The sequence below is a fragment of the Punica granatum genome, chromosome 2, assembly GCF_007655135.1.
Source record: "Punica granatum isolate Tunisia-2019 chromosome 2, ASM765513v2, whole genome shotgun sequence".
In the NCBI taxonomy this organism is placed as follows: domain Eukaryota; kingdom Viridiplantae; phylum Streptophyta; class Magnoliopsida; order Myrtales; family Lythraceae; genus Punica; species Punica granatum.
The window spans coordinates 38,037,600-38,049,224 of NC_045128.1; the positions used below are offsets into that span (position 1 = coordinate 38,037,600).

At 41.2% G+C, this 11,625-nt stretch overlaps 2 protein-coding genes across 3 annotated transcripts; one reads left to right on the forward strand and one right to left on the reverse strand.

Moving 5' to 3' along the window:
- Window positions 1-2,185: 2,185 nt before the first annotated feature.
- Window positions 2,186-4,337, forward strand: LOC116196511 (gallate 1-beta-glucosyltransferase-like). The gene is made up of 2 exons (XM_031526257.1): window positions 2,186-2,519; window positions 2,780-4,337. Exons 1-2 carry the CDS (start codon window positions 2,314-2,316, stop codon window positions 4,092-4,094), a joined length of 1,521 nt encoding a protein of 506 aa, XP_031382117.1. The 5' UTR covers window positions 2,186-2,313; the 3' UTR covers window positions 4,095-4,337.
- A 1,763-nt stretch (window positions 4,338-6,100) lies between these two features.
- Window positions 6,101-10,653, reverse strand: LOC116197658 (triacylglycerol lipase 1). Of its 2 annotated transcripts, none has more exons than XM_031527850.1 (9): window positions 10,390-10,653; window positions 9,738-9,848; window positions 9,231-9,371; window positions 8,609-8,719; window positions 8,371-8,514; window positions 8,220-8,260; window positions 8,042-8,118; window positions 7,115-7,261; window positions 6,101-6,590 (listed from the first exon to the last, which is right to left on the reverse strand). In XM_031527850.1, the coding sequence occupies exons 1-9, from the start codon at window positions 10,642-10,644 to the stop codon at window positions 6,268-6,270; spliced, it is 1,350 nt and encodes a 449-aa protein (XP_031383710.1). In that variant the 5' UTR covers window positions 10,645-10,653; the 3' UTR covers window positions 6,101-6,267. The 2 variants fall into 2 exon arrangements, with proteins under 2 accessions (XP_031383710.1, XP_031383711.1); XM_031527851.1 differs by having other exon boundaries at window positions 7,115-7,210; window positions 10,390-10,652.
- Between the last annotated feature and the right edge of the window lie 972 nt (window positions 10,654-11,625).

The following is an 11,625-nucleotide window of genomic DNA, read 5'->3' on the forward strand; positions in this document are numbered from 1 at the left end:
CAGATTAATTTTTGCATAAGATAACTTTAAAAAAGTATTATCATATACTATAAGTGACGGAATTGACATGATCCCCAATGGAAGGGCTTTCAACAACATGCATGGTGATGTCATGCATTGCGTGCTTATTATTATTATTATTATTGTTAACGTTATTGTTGAAATAACGAGTGTCCTCCTAACTTATTTATTTGTTGAGATTAATCTTATTGTTCCGTTGGCTTCAAAAGCACTATTTTATGGACGGGGATGATGATGTATATATTTACGGATAAATACGTTGTCCCTCAGCATAAGCTTTACCAACGCCACCCAAAGAAGTCCTCCTCGATCGATATCTTACCTGCAGAAAAAATACAAGGAAATGACCAGATAGTCTCGACAGTAAAAATGGAATATATACATATGATAGAGAAAACGACAAATCAAGTTTTGGAATTACAAAGTCAAAACATGGACCTTGTTTGTTTACGTTTTCTCTTAGGTTAGTGTAAAATATTCCAATCGAGCGAATTTCCACGAAGGTTATGTTATATATAAATATATAATTAGTACATTTGTCTCCATCAATAATGAAAGACTTTTAAAAAATAAAATTGATAGATGTATCGAACATTAAAGGTTATTTCCCAACACGTTTTTCAGACTCGAACTTGTATCATCATCCTTACAAGAATTGGAATTGCTTACCACTCAACCAATATTTTTTTTTGTGTGAATCATGATATCCAGAACTCCAATTGAGTCCCGATTAATTCAGTCGAGCAGCAACCAACACTTCATTGACAAGGTCAGCATACATTTTATGCATATATCCCCGATGGGGCATGAAATCAATAGGGCAAGTACATGCTCTTTTCTTGGGTAGATCAAGGGCATGCTCTTAAATAAGCTTATCGTACATAAGCTTCCAAGCAACCTCTAAGAAAAATTCAGCCACCCATATTTTTGGGTGACTCCGTATTAAATGCACTAGCTTAGCTTATACAATGAATCAAATCTTAAAACCAAATATATAGCATAGAGAGGAGAATAAATATAAGGGTGATTAATATTTATCAAAATTGACTGCGGCCGTTGAATTATCTGCCCATATGACTCGCTAATAATCGCCGAATTATCTGATTCATTTATATTAATTGTCCGACTTATAATAACGTTGTTACGTTTCTTCGATGCCATCGGATGAAAGAAGTCCTGAAATCTTTACCAAATACATACACACGCACACACACATATATATATATATATAATTTAGTCATTCCATGATGAGAAAAGAGGTTCTTTTTATTCTTTGGTCTGGAGACAAGAAGGTTGATTTCAAAGTGGATCAAGGGTTTCTTTGGATTTGTTTGACACTGATCAGTCGAGAAATCTCGCGACTGAGGATAGCCTAGCGCGAACTGAGTCATAATAGACTCGACCAAGGGTTATTAGAAGTATATCCGCGTCGAAGGATCTCAGCTGGGGGTCCCTGGCCCTAGCTAGGTCATGGTTCTTTTGATTTCTGCCTATGGTCGAGATAAAAGACCAGTTTGAGTATTGATCAGATCAAAATGAACTATAAATCGCACGACTTTGGAATTCAGAACCATTCAAATGTATCATATCATCGTAATATACATGCAACCCGAAAGTCAATCAATTGATGGAGTGGCGTACCCGATATGTAATTTACATTCTACATATAAATATTTTATATAAGAACACATTATATTATACCATGAAATTTAAATGCTTAATATAGAGAAACGGATATACATAATCTTGACGGTCTCGATCCTGAAAATGGGTTGCATCAATATTCCACGTCAGATTAATTTATCAATCTATTTATTTGTCCTTGGTTGACACACTTCGTCAACTCTCGATCGGGAAACCACCATACATCAACGGAAAGTCCCGAACACTCCCTCCATAATTTCTTCTCCTTAAACGGCATCTTCGCTCATAATTTTGATCTTATTGCCAGCTCCCTAACCGAACCTTCAAATATCCCTTGTTCTTCTGCCATGGCAAAAATAATAATAAATGATTAAATAAATAACTTATTATTTCCTCCTCTAACCCCATTTTACCCGCGAACGCACCTAACAGTCATCTGATCTATGAGAACTAGGAATCTGCTTACAAGTTCACATTGAAAGTGAGCTTTACCCCAATGGATATATATTGAAAGGCTTCTCCTCATCCCCTCTCATCATCAGCAACAAGAACCACTCGACAAACAAGTGATTTCCGGCCCCCTCTCGAATTATTAGCCGCAGAAGAAGAAGCAGAAGAAGGAATTACAGGTGAATTAGTTAGTTCATTATGGGTTCGGAGTCGTCACTTGTCCATGTCTTCTTGGTCTCCTTCCCGGGTCAAGGGCACGTGAACCCACTGCTGAGGCTCGGGAAGAGGCTCGCCTCCAAGGGCTTGCTCGTGACCTTCACCACTCCCGAGAGCATCGGGAAGCAGATGAGGAAGGCCAGCAACATCAGCGACCAGCCTGCACCTGTGGGCGATGGTTTCATCAGGTTGGTCATCTTAGTTATATAATCCATGAAGAATTTCTTCCTTATATAACTGTTTTTTTTTCGGTGAACTCTTCCTTATATAACTTCGATAAAACATATCACGTACATATGTTGGTCGATAATAGTAGTTAAAAATTTATTATATACCGCTTAGTTTAACTGTTTATGAATTTATATGCATGTTCGATGAGACGTCTTGTCACTGTAGACATCTAGCTAGTATGAATATATGCGTAAATTTGTTTTTGATTCATCATCAGGTTTGAGTTCTTTGAGGATGGGTGGGACGAGGACGAGCCGAGGAGGCAGGACCTGGACCAGTATCTTCCCCAGCTCGAGAAGGTCGGAAAAGTTCTGATCCCCCAGATGATCCAGAAGAACGCGGAGCAGGGTCGCCCTGTATCATGCCTCATCAACAACCCTTTCATTCCGTGGGTCTCTGATGTCGCCGAGACCCTTGGCCTCCCCTCGGCTATGCTGTGGGTCCAGTCGTGTGCTTGCTTCTTGGCGTACTACCACTACTACCACGGTTTGGTCCCTTTCCCTTCTGAAAACGCCATGGAGATCGACGTACAACTGCCAAGCATGCCATTGCTAAAGCATGACGAGGTCCCGAGCTTCTTGTACCCGACCACACCTTACCCTTTCCTAAGGAGGGCTATCTTGGGTCAGTACAAGAACTTGGAGAAGCCCTTCTGCATATTGATGGACACGTTCCAGGAACTTGAGCACGAGATCATCGAGTACACGTCCAAGATCTGCCCGATCAAGACCGTCGGCCCGCTATTCAAGAATCCTAAAGCCCCGAACACGACCGTCAAGGGAGACTTCATGAAGGCGGACGACTGCATTGGGTGGCTGGACTCGAAACCAGCGTCCTCCGTGGTGTACGTGTCGTTCGGGAGTGTTGTATACCTGAAGCAGGATCAGTGGGATGAGATCGCGTATGGGCTTCTGAACTCCGGGGTGAACTTCCTGTGGGTGATGAAGCCGCCACACAAGGATTCGGGTTACACAGTGCTCACCCTGCCGGAAGGGTTCCTAGAGAAGGCCGGGGACAGAGGGAAGGTGGTGCAGTGGAGCCCACAGGAGCAGGTCCTGGCGCACCCCGCCACCGCATGCTTCGTCACGCATTGTGGGTGGAACTCGTCTATGGAAGCCCTCACGTCGGGGATGCCGGTCGTGGCCTTCCCTCAGTGGGGTGACCAGGTCACCGACGCCAAGTACCTCGTGGATGAGTTCAAGGTCGGGGTCAGGATGTGCCGGGGCGAGGCCGAGGACAAGCTCATCACCCGGGACGTGGTGGAGCAGTGCCTCCGTGAGGCCACCCAGGGGCCCAAGGCAGCGGAGATGAAGAAAAATGCGCTGAAGTGGAAGGCGGCGGCCGAGGCGTCCTTCGTCGAGGGTGGCTCCTCCGACCGGAACCTCCAGGCATTCGTGGACGAAGTGAAGAGAAGGAGCATCGAGATCACGGCAAGCAAGCCCGCGGTGAAGGCAGCTCCCAACGGGGTGGTGGCAGCCGCAGAATCGGTGGTAGAGACAAAGGCCAACGGGAAGGTAGAGCTCGCCGCATGAACCAAGTCCGAGTTCGAGGTTTATGTACACACGTGCTGAGTTTTGATTGGAAGGTAACCTAATATTCTGTGGCATTAATTACTGGAAATTCCAAACCTCAGACGCTGAGGGCCAATGGAGGATCGTATCGTCATCGACCTACCTTTCTGTTGGATTTTCTCCACCTTTTTTTTTTTTTTGCTTTCTTTTATTGTCAATGTTTACATTTTTTTTGCTTTCTTTTATTGTCAATGTTTACATTAATCTGCTCATGGCAGCATATATAGGGGGGGGGGGGGGGGGGGGGGGGGGGGGATTTGATTAGTGTTTGAGTCGGTTGTGTCCAATAAATTTCCAACATATGTCTTGTAATAATTTTTCGTGCTTTAGTTATGATCAATTATCATATGGGCGTGCATGCATGCATAAACTCCTATACTCGTTTCTTTCGTCGAATTTATTATTTTCCGTAAATTAAGTATTTAAAAAAAAATCAGAAAGGACATAAGCCGTTTGGATTCAGAGTTAAAGTTACTTTAATTTTGATTTTAATTTTGATTGTGGAAAAGGACAAATGAGATGTAGTTATAAATTTGACTTAGGAAACGTGTGTTTTTATTGTGTAGTATGTTGAGTTAAAGTTAAAGTTAAAGTTAAAATCAAATTTTTTGAAAACAAACGGGGTTTCCAAATTCCAAGACTTGGTAGCCAATAGTAATTCTCACCAATATTATTATATAAATTTCATCTGAACTTCCATGCCGGACATTTGTAAGTCAAGGTAAGTAATAACAAGGGTATATATACATATATATGAACTTTTCGTGTGAACTGATTATATATATATATATATATATATATATTCGGTGAGCTGATTATACATAATTTAATAAAATTTATCCTCATTACTCCTTTTTGGTCGTTCATAATTAAAATAATTTATTTTATCCAAATAATAACTTGCTAATAAACTATATACATCTTATAAGGTCAACCAACTCAAATAGACTCTACAGCCGCCTCAAAAGATAAAAGGATAAGTATTGCATTTACTTTAGAGTTTCCAAAAGTTATACTAGAAAATGGGAGGCACCAACAACCTTTCGACGTGATCGAGAGCGAGTGTTACAGCACTTACGATATCAAACCTCTTCTCATGGTTTCAAGTTTCCTTCTTTTTCTTTTTTTCTTTTTTTTTCCTCCCTTAAAATGTTTAAATACATTTTATTATACTTCACTTTTAATTATTTGATAAGTTGAGTAAGTGCTAGTTTGGTCATTGATCAATTATCTTCTCATCCCATCCGCGTCTTGCATCTCGCTTTCCATCACGCGAAAGATACAAACAATATCATCACTTTGCTTTTGATACGTTGCTCACGGGGAAACGTGCTCCAACTAATTTTATCAAATAAATTGGCTGACCAACGTGAGTCCTCGGATCGAGTTCTAATACCTAACCGACACGATTACGATTGGTATCAGATGTCGATGTAAACCCGATTAGAAGCAATTCTGCACGCGGGAGATAGATGTTGTTTCGGAGCTCGGATACACAATGCTGCCAGCACCGGCTCGGTCTCATCATGTGCCTTAAGACCCCCTTGCACTTGCAGCTACATGTGTAGGTAATAAATGATCATGGATTCACCTAACCGTGCTTTTGGAAGGGGAATCCAACTAACCCTCAAACGGGCTGTTTGGATTGGCAGACAATGCAAAATTGGAGTGGCTACGTTTTATTGAATTCAATTGGTAACACCAAGGTCATGGGATCGATCCAAATAGGAGCCATTTTTCAAATGTCAAAGTCTTTGACCATGCGAAGGATTTAATCCTAAATTTCCCGCAATCCGACCAAGCAAGACTGCTCGATCGATGACCCATCCTCTACTTCCCTTCGAAATTGAGCTTCGTAGCAGAAATTCAAATTAGCAGACTGTCAGCACTCTTGACAGACTGAACCCTTACAGCAAGTTAGCAGAAATTCAAATGTTTTGATCCGAGACGACGGATAAGCGAAAGAATGCAGAAGCTGAGGTAACACAGGTCATTCCCTTTTTCCTTCACAATACGATCATCTTGTTTTTCATGATTTGTTCAGCTTTACAAGAGGAGAAAGAACGACTACGGTTACATCATTATGTACAAAGCAAGAACAAGCAATGTACTTGATTGGCGAGAGTGTATAGACTCAAGAGCTGTATGACTTTCCGAAAGATCTGAAAAACCCGATCATGTGGTCGTAGATTTCTTCCTTTGCATTGAGGCCCAGAATGAAGTCCACGTGGCCGTAGTTCTCGAGATAGACCAGTTCGGTCTTGCAGTGTAATTCGCTCAGAGTCTGCTTTACATCTGTAATGTCTGACAAAGCATCGTTGCCTCCATAAGCCATCCACAGTGGCATTGTCTTTGGTATGCGAGTAAGATCGAACATTGGGGGCTTGAATTGACCATAGACCTTCAAGTTCTTTAGGACTCCATAGTCATACATTGAGAAACTTCCCTTACGGATCACTAGCAAATGAACAGCAAATGTTATGAAGGAAAGTTAGTTGACATAACCAAAGAAGATGGTGGATCCTTTGAACAAATTTCGTACTTGAACAAAGCATCGACTAGTTCATTAACATGCTCTGGACCAACTTGATGGTTTAGAAAGGTAAGAGTTTTCTTTAACCAACACGACCCGCCTCGGGCAAAATATCAATGCACAAGCAATCTAACTCTCCCACAGCCAGAAGATGGTACAATATGAAGACGAGGAGGTTTAGTTAATATCCAACTATGATTTATTAATAACATATAGTCCAAAAGCATCCATATCAATAAAACACAAGCAAATAAATAGAATGTTGCAAAAAGTAGAGGAAGTTAACGATTGAAAAGAAATGGTGGGACCGGATAGATTGCGTCCAAGTTGATGGACTTTAACCGGAGCCACACTATAGCCCGGGGGAGAAATGTGATTTAAGCAGCACAAAGCAGAATTAGCTCAGAAGTTAGCTAACTAGAATAAAGGTGAGATTAAAGAAGCATACTCTGAAAAAGATGGCGCAAGTTCTTCGATGACGATGGATGGGGTTCATACTCAAGATAGAAGTCCACGCGAGAGTTATTAAAGCAACAATTCTTCCCTGCCGGGCAAACAGTGATGACCAGTTTCAATCTTTGACACAGACCAGGAACTGACATCATAAGACATGTCATTCCAGTGGAAGCAAGATCATGACAAGTGCAAGAATTGATTGCAGAGCCAATATAAAGAGGGTGAAACACACATGCATTTCGGATGTCAACTCAAAACTTAATGAACTTTACTATCGACTTCACAATTCCAACCAGATCACATACTTACATTGAGGTTGAAAGTTTCAGGAACTCTCAATGAATAGATTATTAAAGCTAACTTGGCAAAGATGCGTCCTAGATGCCTTAAGAAGAATTGCCTTATCACAGAGGCTTCCAAGTTCCATACTTCAGTATAAAACACCTTATGTTTGGCTTGAAGGTTTTGGAGGGTTATGGATGTTTTTCGAGGGGGAGGGGTTTGGAAGTATCCTTTTATTACAAACCCTCCAAACCCTTTACTAATATTATCCACACAAGGTTTTTAGTTCATTGAAAAAAAAATTTCAAAAACCTCCAAACCTTTGATTAAATCTAACCTAACAAGGTTCTTAAAACCCCTTCAACCACCTCCAAATTCTTCCCCTCCTTAAACCGCCTTAGCCCTCTTAACCCCTCCCCCTCTAAACCCCTTACTCAAAGTTACTTAAAAATAGTGTAAAATTGAACGAGAAAAATTAGGAAAATTCCCAGAAATACACCAGTGGAATCCAAAGCCAATATTTTCAAATTAATAACCAGGTGCCTGAATCGCCTAATAAAGACAGGCCATGCAGTGTATGACCACAGAAACTCACTCCACCCCACTCACGCAGACAGAGAGAGCAAGAGAGAGACACCTGTAATTGAAGTCAGCAAATCATTGCACTCTATGCGGCCATCACATATTGCATCCATGATTCCAACATCAAAGTCACTGAGTAAATTATGGGAAGTAAGTACCGATTAAAACATAGATTAGAAAATCTACTTAATGGGACAAAAAAGAAGGAAAAAGGAAAAAGAGATTATGTGAACCTTCTGAAATTAAGTTGATGAATGCCCATCGCAATTATCATCTGCTCAATGAAACAAAAAAATATAAGTTCAGATTCCTTTTTTCTTTTCTTTTGTTCCCCCCCCCAAACCCAAAGAAACACTTCCATGTGAAAATATGATACTAATTTACCTGATCAACATGCATGTTAACCATTCTCCATACAAGTGGAGCAGTTATATGTCCCAAATATGATATTGGTGATAAGAGGGCAGCAGCTTCAACCATCTCTGCTATATCAGGCTGAGTTAAGGCAGCTAAGGACATTATTGTCCCCTACAATACAAAGGTGATATGTAAATTAAATTTGTTTAAAGGGACCAAAGGAGGGAAGAAAAAGAAGCCAGGCGAAGAAGATACAATGTATAACCTGGGAATGACCAACAAGGAAAACTTTGGAGCCAGTTGTTGAATTAATAAAGTGGACCATCTCTGCAAGGTCACAAAGAGCCAGTTCCTGCCAACTCCAATCCCAGAAATCCTGTAAAAGAATTCACAGATTATACAGGTGTAATGTCTTTGGCGTGTACGTGTTGTGTGTGAAGTTCTAACCAGCCCATAATGCAAATGAAATAATTTAATGGTGACAAAATAAGTGCAAAGCACATTATTAACCGTTCTTTATGAAATACATTACAGAAAGGGGAGGACCCAAAGTTTGTAGTTTTTAGTTAGTGATGTCCAGGAACCAATATGAATTTGTCTCACATTCTAAAGATTCTGTTCCTACGAATTGGGCATAGCATGTTGGAAATTGTGCATTTCAGTACAATCTCGGGGAAGGTCCATAGAACTAGCAAATCGGGCATGGCATCCTGGAAATTGTGCATTTCAGTACAATCTCGGGGAAGGTCCATAGAACTAGCAAATCGGGCATGGCATCCTGGAAATTGTGCATTTCAGTACAATCTCAGGGAAGGTCCATAGAACGAGCAATCCTGGTGCAGGCCCTCTATTTTGACATCAAGATAAGTCCACACAACAGCTTTTACCTTATCTCTCTCCGACAATGAGATATGCCCATAGCTCCAGCGTGTCCCCCGCACATTTCCAATCCATACATCAAAACCATGATCAGCAAGGATGAAACCTAATGATTGGTCTGCTGAATTCAGGAACCAGGCATCACCTCCCTGTTATAACCAATGTGTGGAGAAGCTGAATTATTGAACAAATTCTTAGAGCTCAAAGAAGGTATACTTTCTTGCAATTCCAAAAGCATTATCTTAAAAAGAGTACGATTTGAATTTATTCAAAGTCAGGAATATACAAAAACTAATGCCAAAGGCCAACTTTTAGAAAGAACCAAGAATGTAATAAAAAATTCTGCAAGTGTATAAATGAAAATCATGAAATTTGATCCCATTTGTATCAGCTTCTTTTATGACTTATATTAGACAAAGCTGCTATTTCCCTTGTTTAACATGCAATTATTGGAGACTGAAGCTGGACTATAGTCCCAAAGGGATGAGAGTTGACGCCAATGGTACGAAAATTACCATAAAAAGTCCATGCTGCAATAGAACTGGACGACCACGCTGAGCTCTCAAATTTTGGCCACTACTTGAAACACGATGAAGGGCCAACAAATAACCATCCTTTGTTTGAACCTGATATACATGGAACATATTAGAAGAGAACTTAGAAAATGGATCGAGCTTTTATGCCAAAACAGAAAGTCCAACCATAACAAAATCAGATTCATGAGAGTTATAGCATGGACGGCTCCCACGACCAGCCAGAGACATGAATTATATAATTCCCTACTGCATAAAGTACAGGTGAATCCAGATATAGCTGACATGCATCGAACTGCGGATGAGCTCAGCTCAAGAAGTCCCATTTCTTGCACAATCCACTGAGCCGAATCCAAACTTTTCATCAGTATCTGGAAGTTCAAAATCTCCCAAGTAGAATGAGGTATAAGCGGAATGCAGTTAACTTGAGATGTGCGATCACTGTAAGCAGTTGAAACCAGCAAAAATGCGAGGAAATTGCGCAATTGTTCAGCTATAAAGAAGCTCATAGGGCGGAGAGCGCCACAAATCGCGACGAACTGTTGCGCAGCTCGTAATTTCTACTGGTAGACCAGCATTAAGAGAACATGAAGCGCGCCAGAGAGAGGGAGAGATGGAGAGAGAGAGTGCGTACGGTGTACTCGGAGCAGGGATAGCCAGCAGGCTGGACGAGCTGGGAGCAGAGAGACCCGCGGGGAGCCGGTGGCCGGCGGTGGATTGCTGAGGTTGCGGCAGTCGCGTCGGCGGTGGAGAGGGGAAGAAGGGGGAGGAGGAGGTAGGTGATGAGGACGACGGGCACCAGTGACGGAGACATATCAGTCGATGGAAACCGGAGTGAACATTGAACTTCCTCACCTCTGACCTCACGCCATCGCCGAAGAACTTCCATTTATTATTTTCAATATTATATTATATTATATATATATATATATATTATGTTTACTGCTATGGGAAAAGCTGCTTTAATCCTCAATCTTTTATCATATTTTCACTTTCATCCTAAATATTTTTTTATTCCACCTTATCATTAACTTGCATATTTTGTTCACTTTGATCCTAAGACCATCCACAATAGGAGTATCTCTTATGGTCTCTGTTGAGGGTCCACACGGTGCTGCATAGGTATCACATCATTCGAAGAGGGATCATGATAAAAGAGAGACTCGAAATTTCAATAATTGATCTTTCATCGAGTCTCCATTGTGGTTCCACAATTTTTATTTTTATTTTTTAAAAAAATTGCCTAATGCACGGCCCACTACAAGTCACGTGGCCTGCAACAACGAGCCCCATGAAAAAAGAGCAACAATTGAAAAAGAAAAAAGTTATTGCACGGGCAATAGCAATAGTAGGGCTGCCAGGTGGCAGCCTTTGATTGGACGAGCGAGTAGAGGGAGTCCCACTGTAGGAAGACGAGTCTCCCTCCCATGCCCCTCCAAAGCCCACGCGTCTCCTTTCTTGGTCTCTTTCCTTGTCATGTGAACATTAGAGATCGAGTGGAGACGCGTGTACATGGTCTAACATCCACTTCGGTTAAAAATATTTTTGTGGACAAAATTTTATTTTCAATAACTAATTTTAAAAAAATTTAAAATAAATTAAGGGACTATAAAATGGCGGGGAAGGGGGACTGTTAAAGCCTAACCAGCGGGCATCCCTCCTTCTATGAGGCTATCGATGACTTCTAAAATTATAAAAATCTCGTGCTTGAAGGGAGCTCAGGAATGGAGGGATCCCAACCAAGATTGGAATCCCTCGATTCTAAGGGAAGGCAACCTCATCGGTCATCATTCCTCGCCCATTCGAGGTCATCGGTGGCATCGCTAGTGATATCAAAGGGGAACGAGTGACCTAGACAAGATTTGTATAA

Coding starts and splice junctions, on each gene's coding strand:
- LOC116196511 (XM_031526257.1), top strand. CDS start 2,314: ATGGGTTCGGAGTCGTCACTTGTCCATGTCTTCTTGGTCTCCTTCCCG. Junction 2,520..2,779: donor GTGGGCGATGGTTTCATCAG/GTTGGTCATCTT, acceptor ATTCATCATCAG/GTTTGAGTTCTTTGAGGATG.
- LOC116197658 (XM_031527850.1), bottom strand. CDS start 10,644: ATGGAAGTTCTTCGGCGATGGCGTGAGGTCAGAGGTGAGGAAGTTCAA. Junction 8,720..9,230: donor CATTGTCGGAGAGAGATAAG/GTAAAAGCTGTT, acceptor ATTCTTTTACAG/GATTTCTGGGATTGGAGTTG. Junction 6,591..7,114: donor CTTGCGCCATCTTTTTCAGA/GTATGCTTCTTT, acceptor TTCATTTGCTAG/TGATCCGTAAGGGAAGTTTC.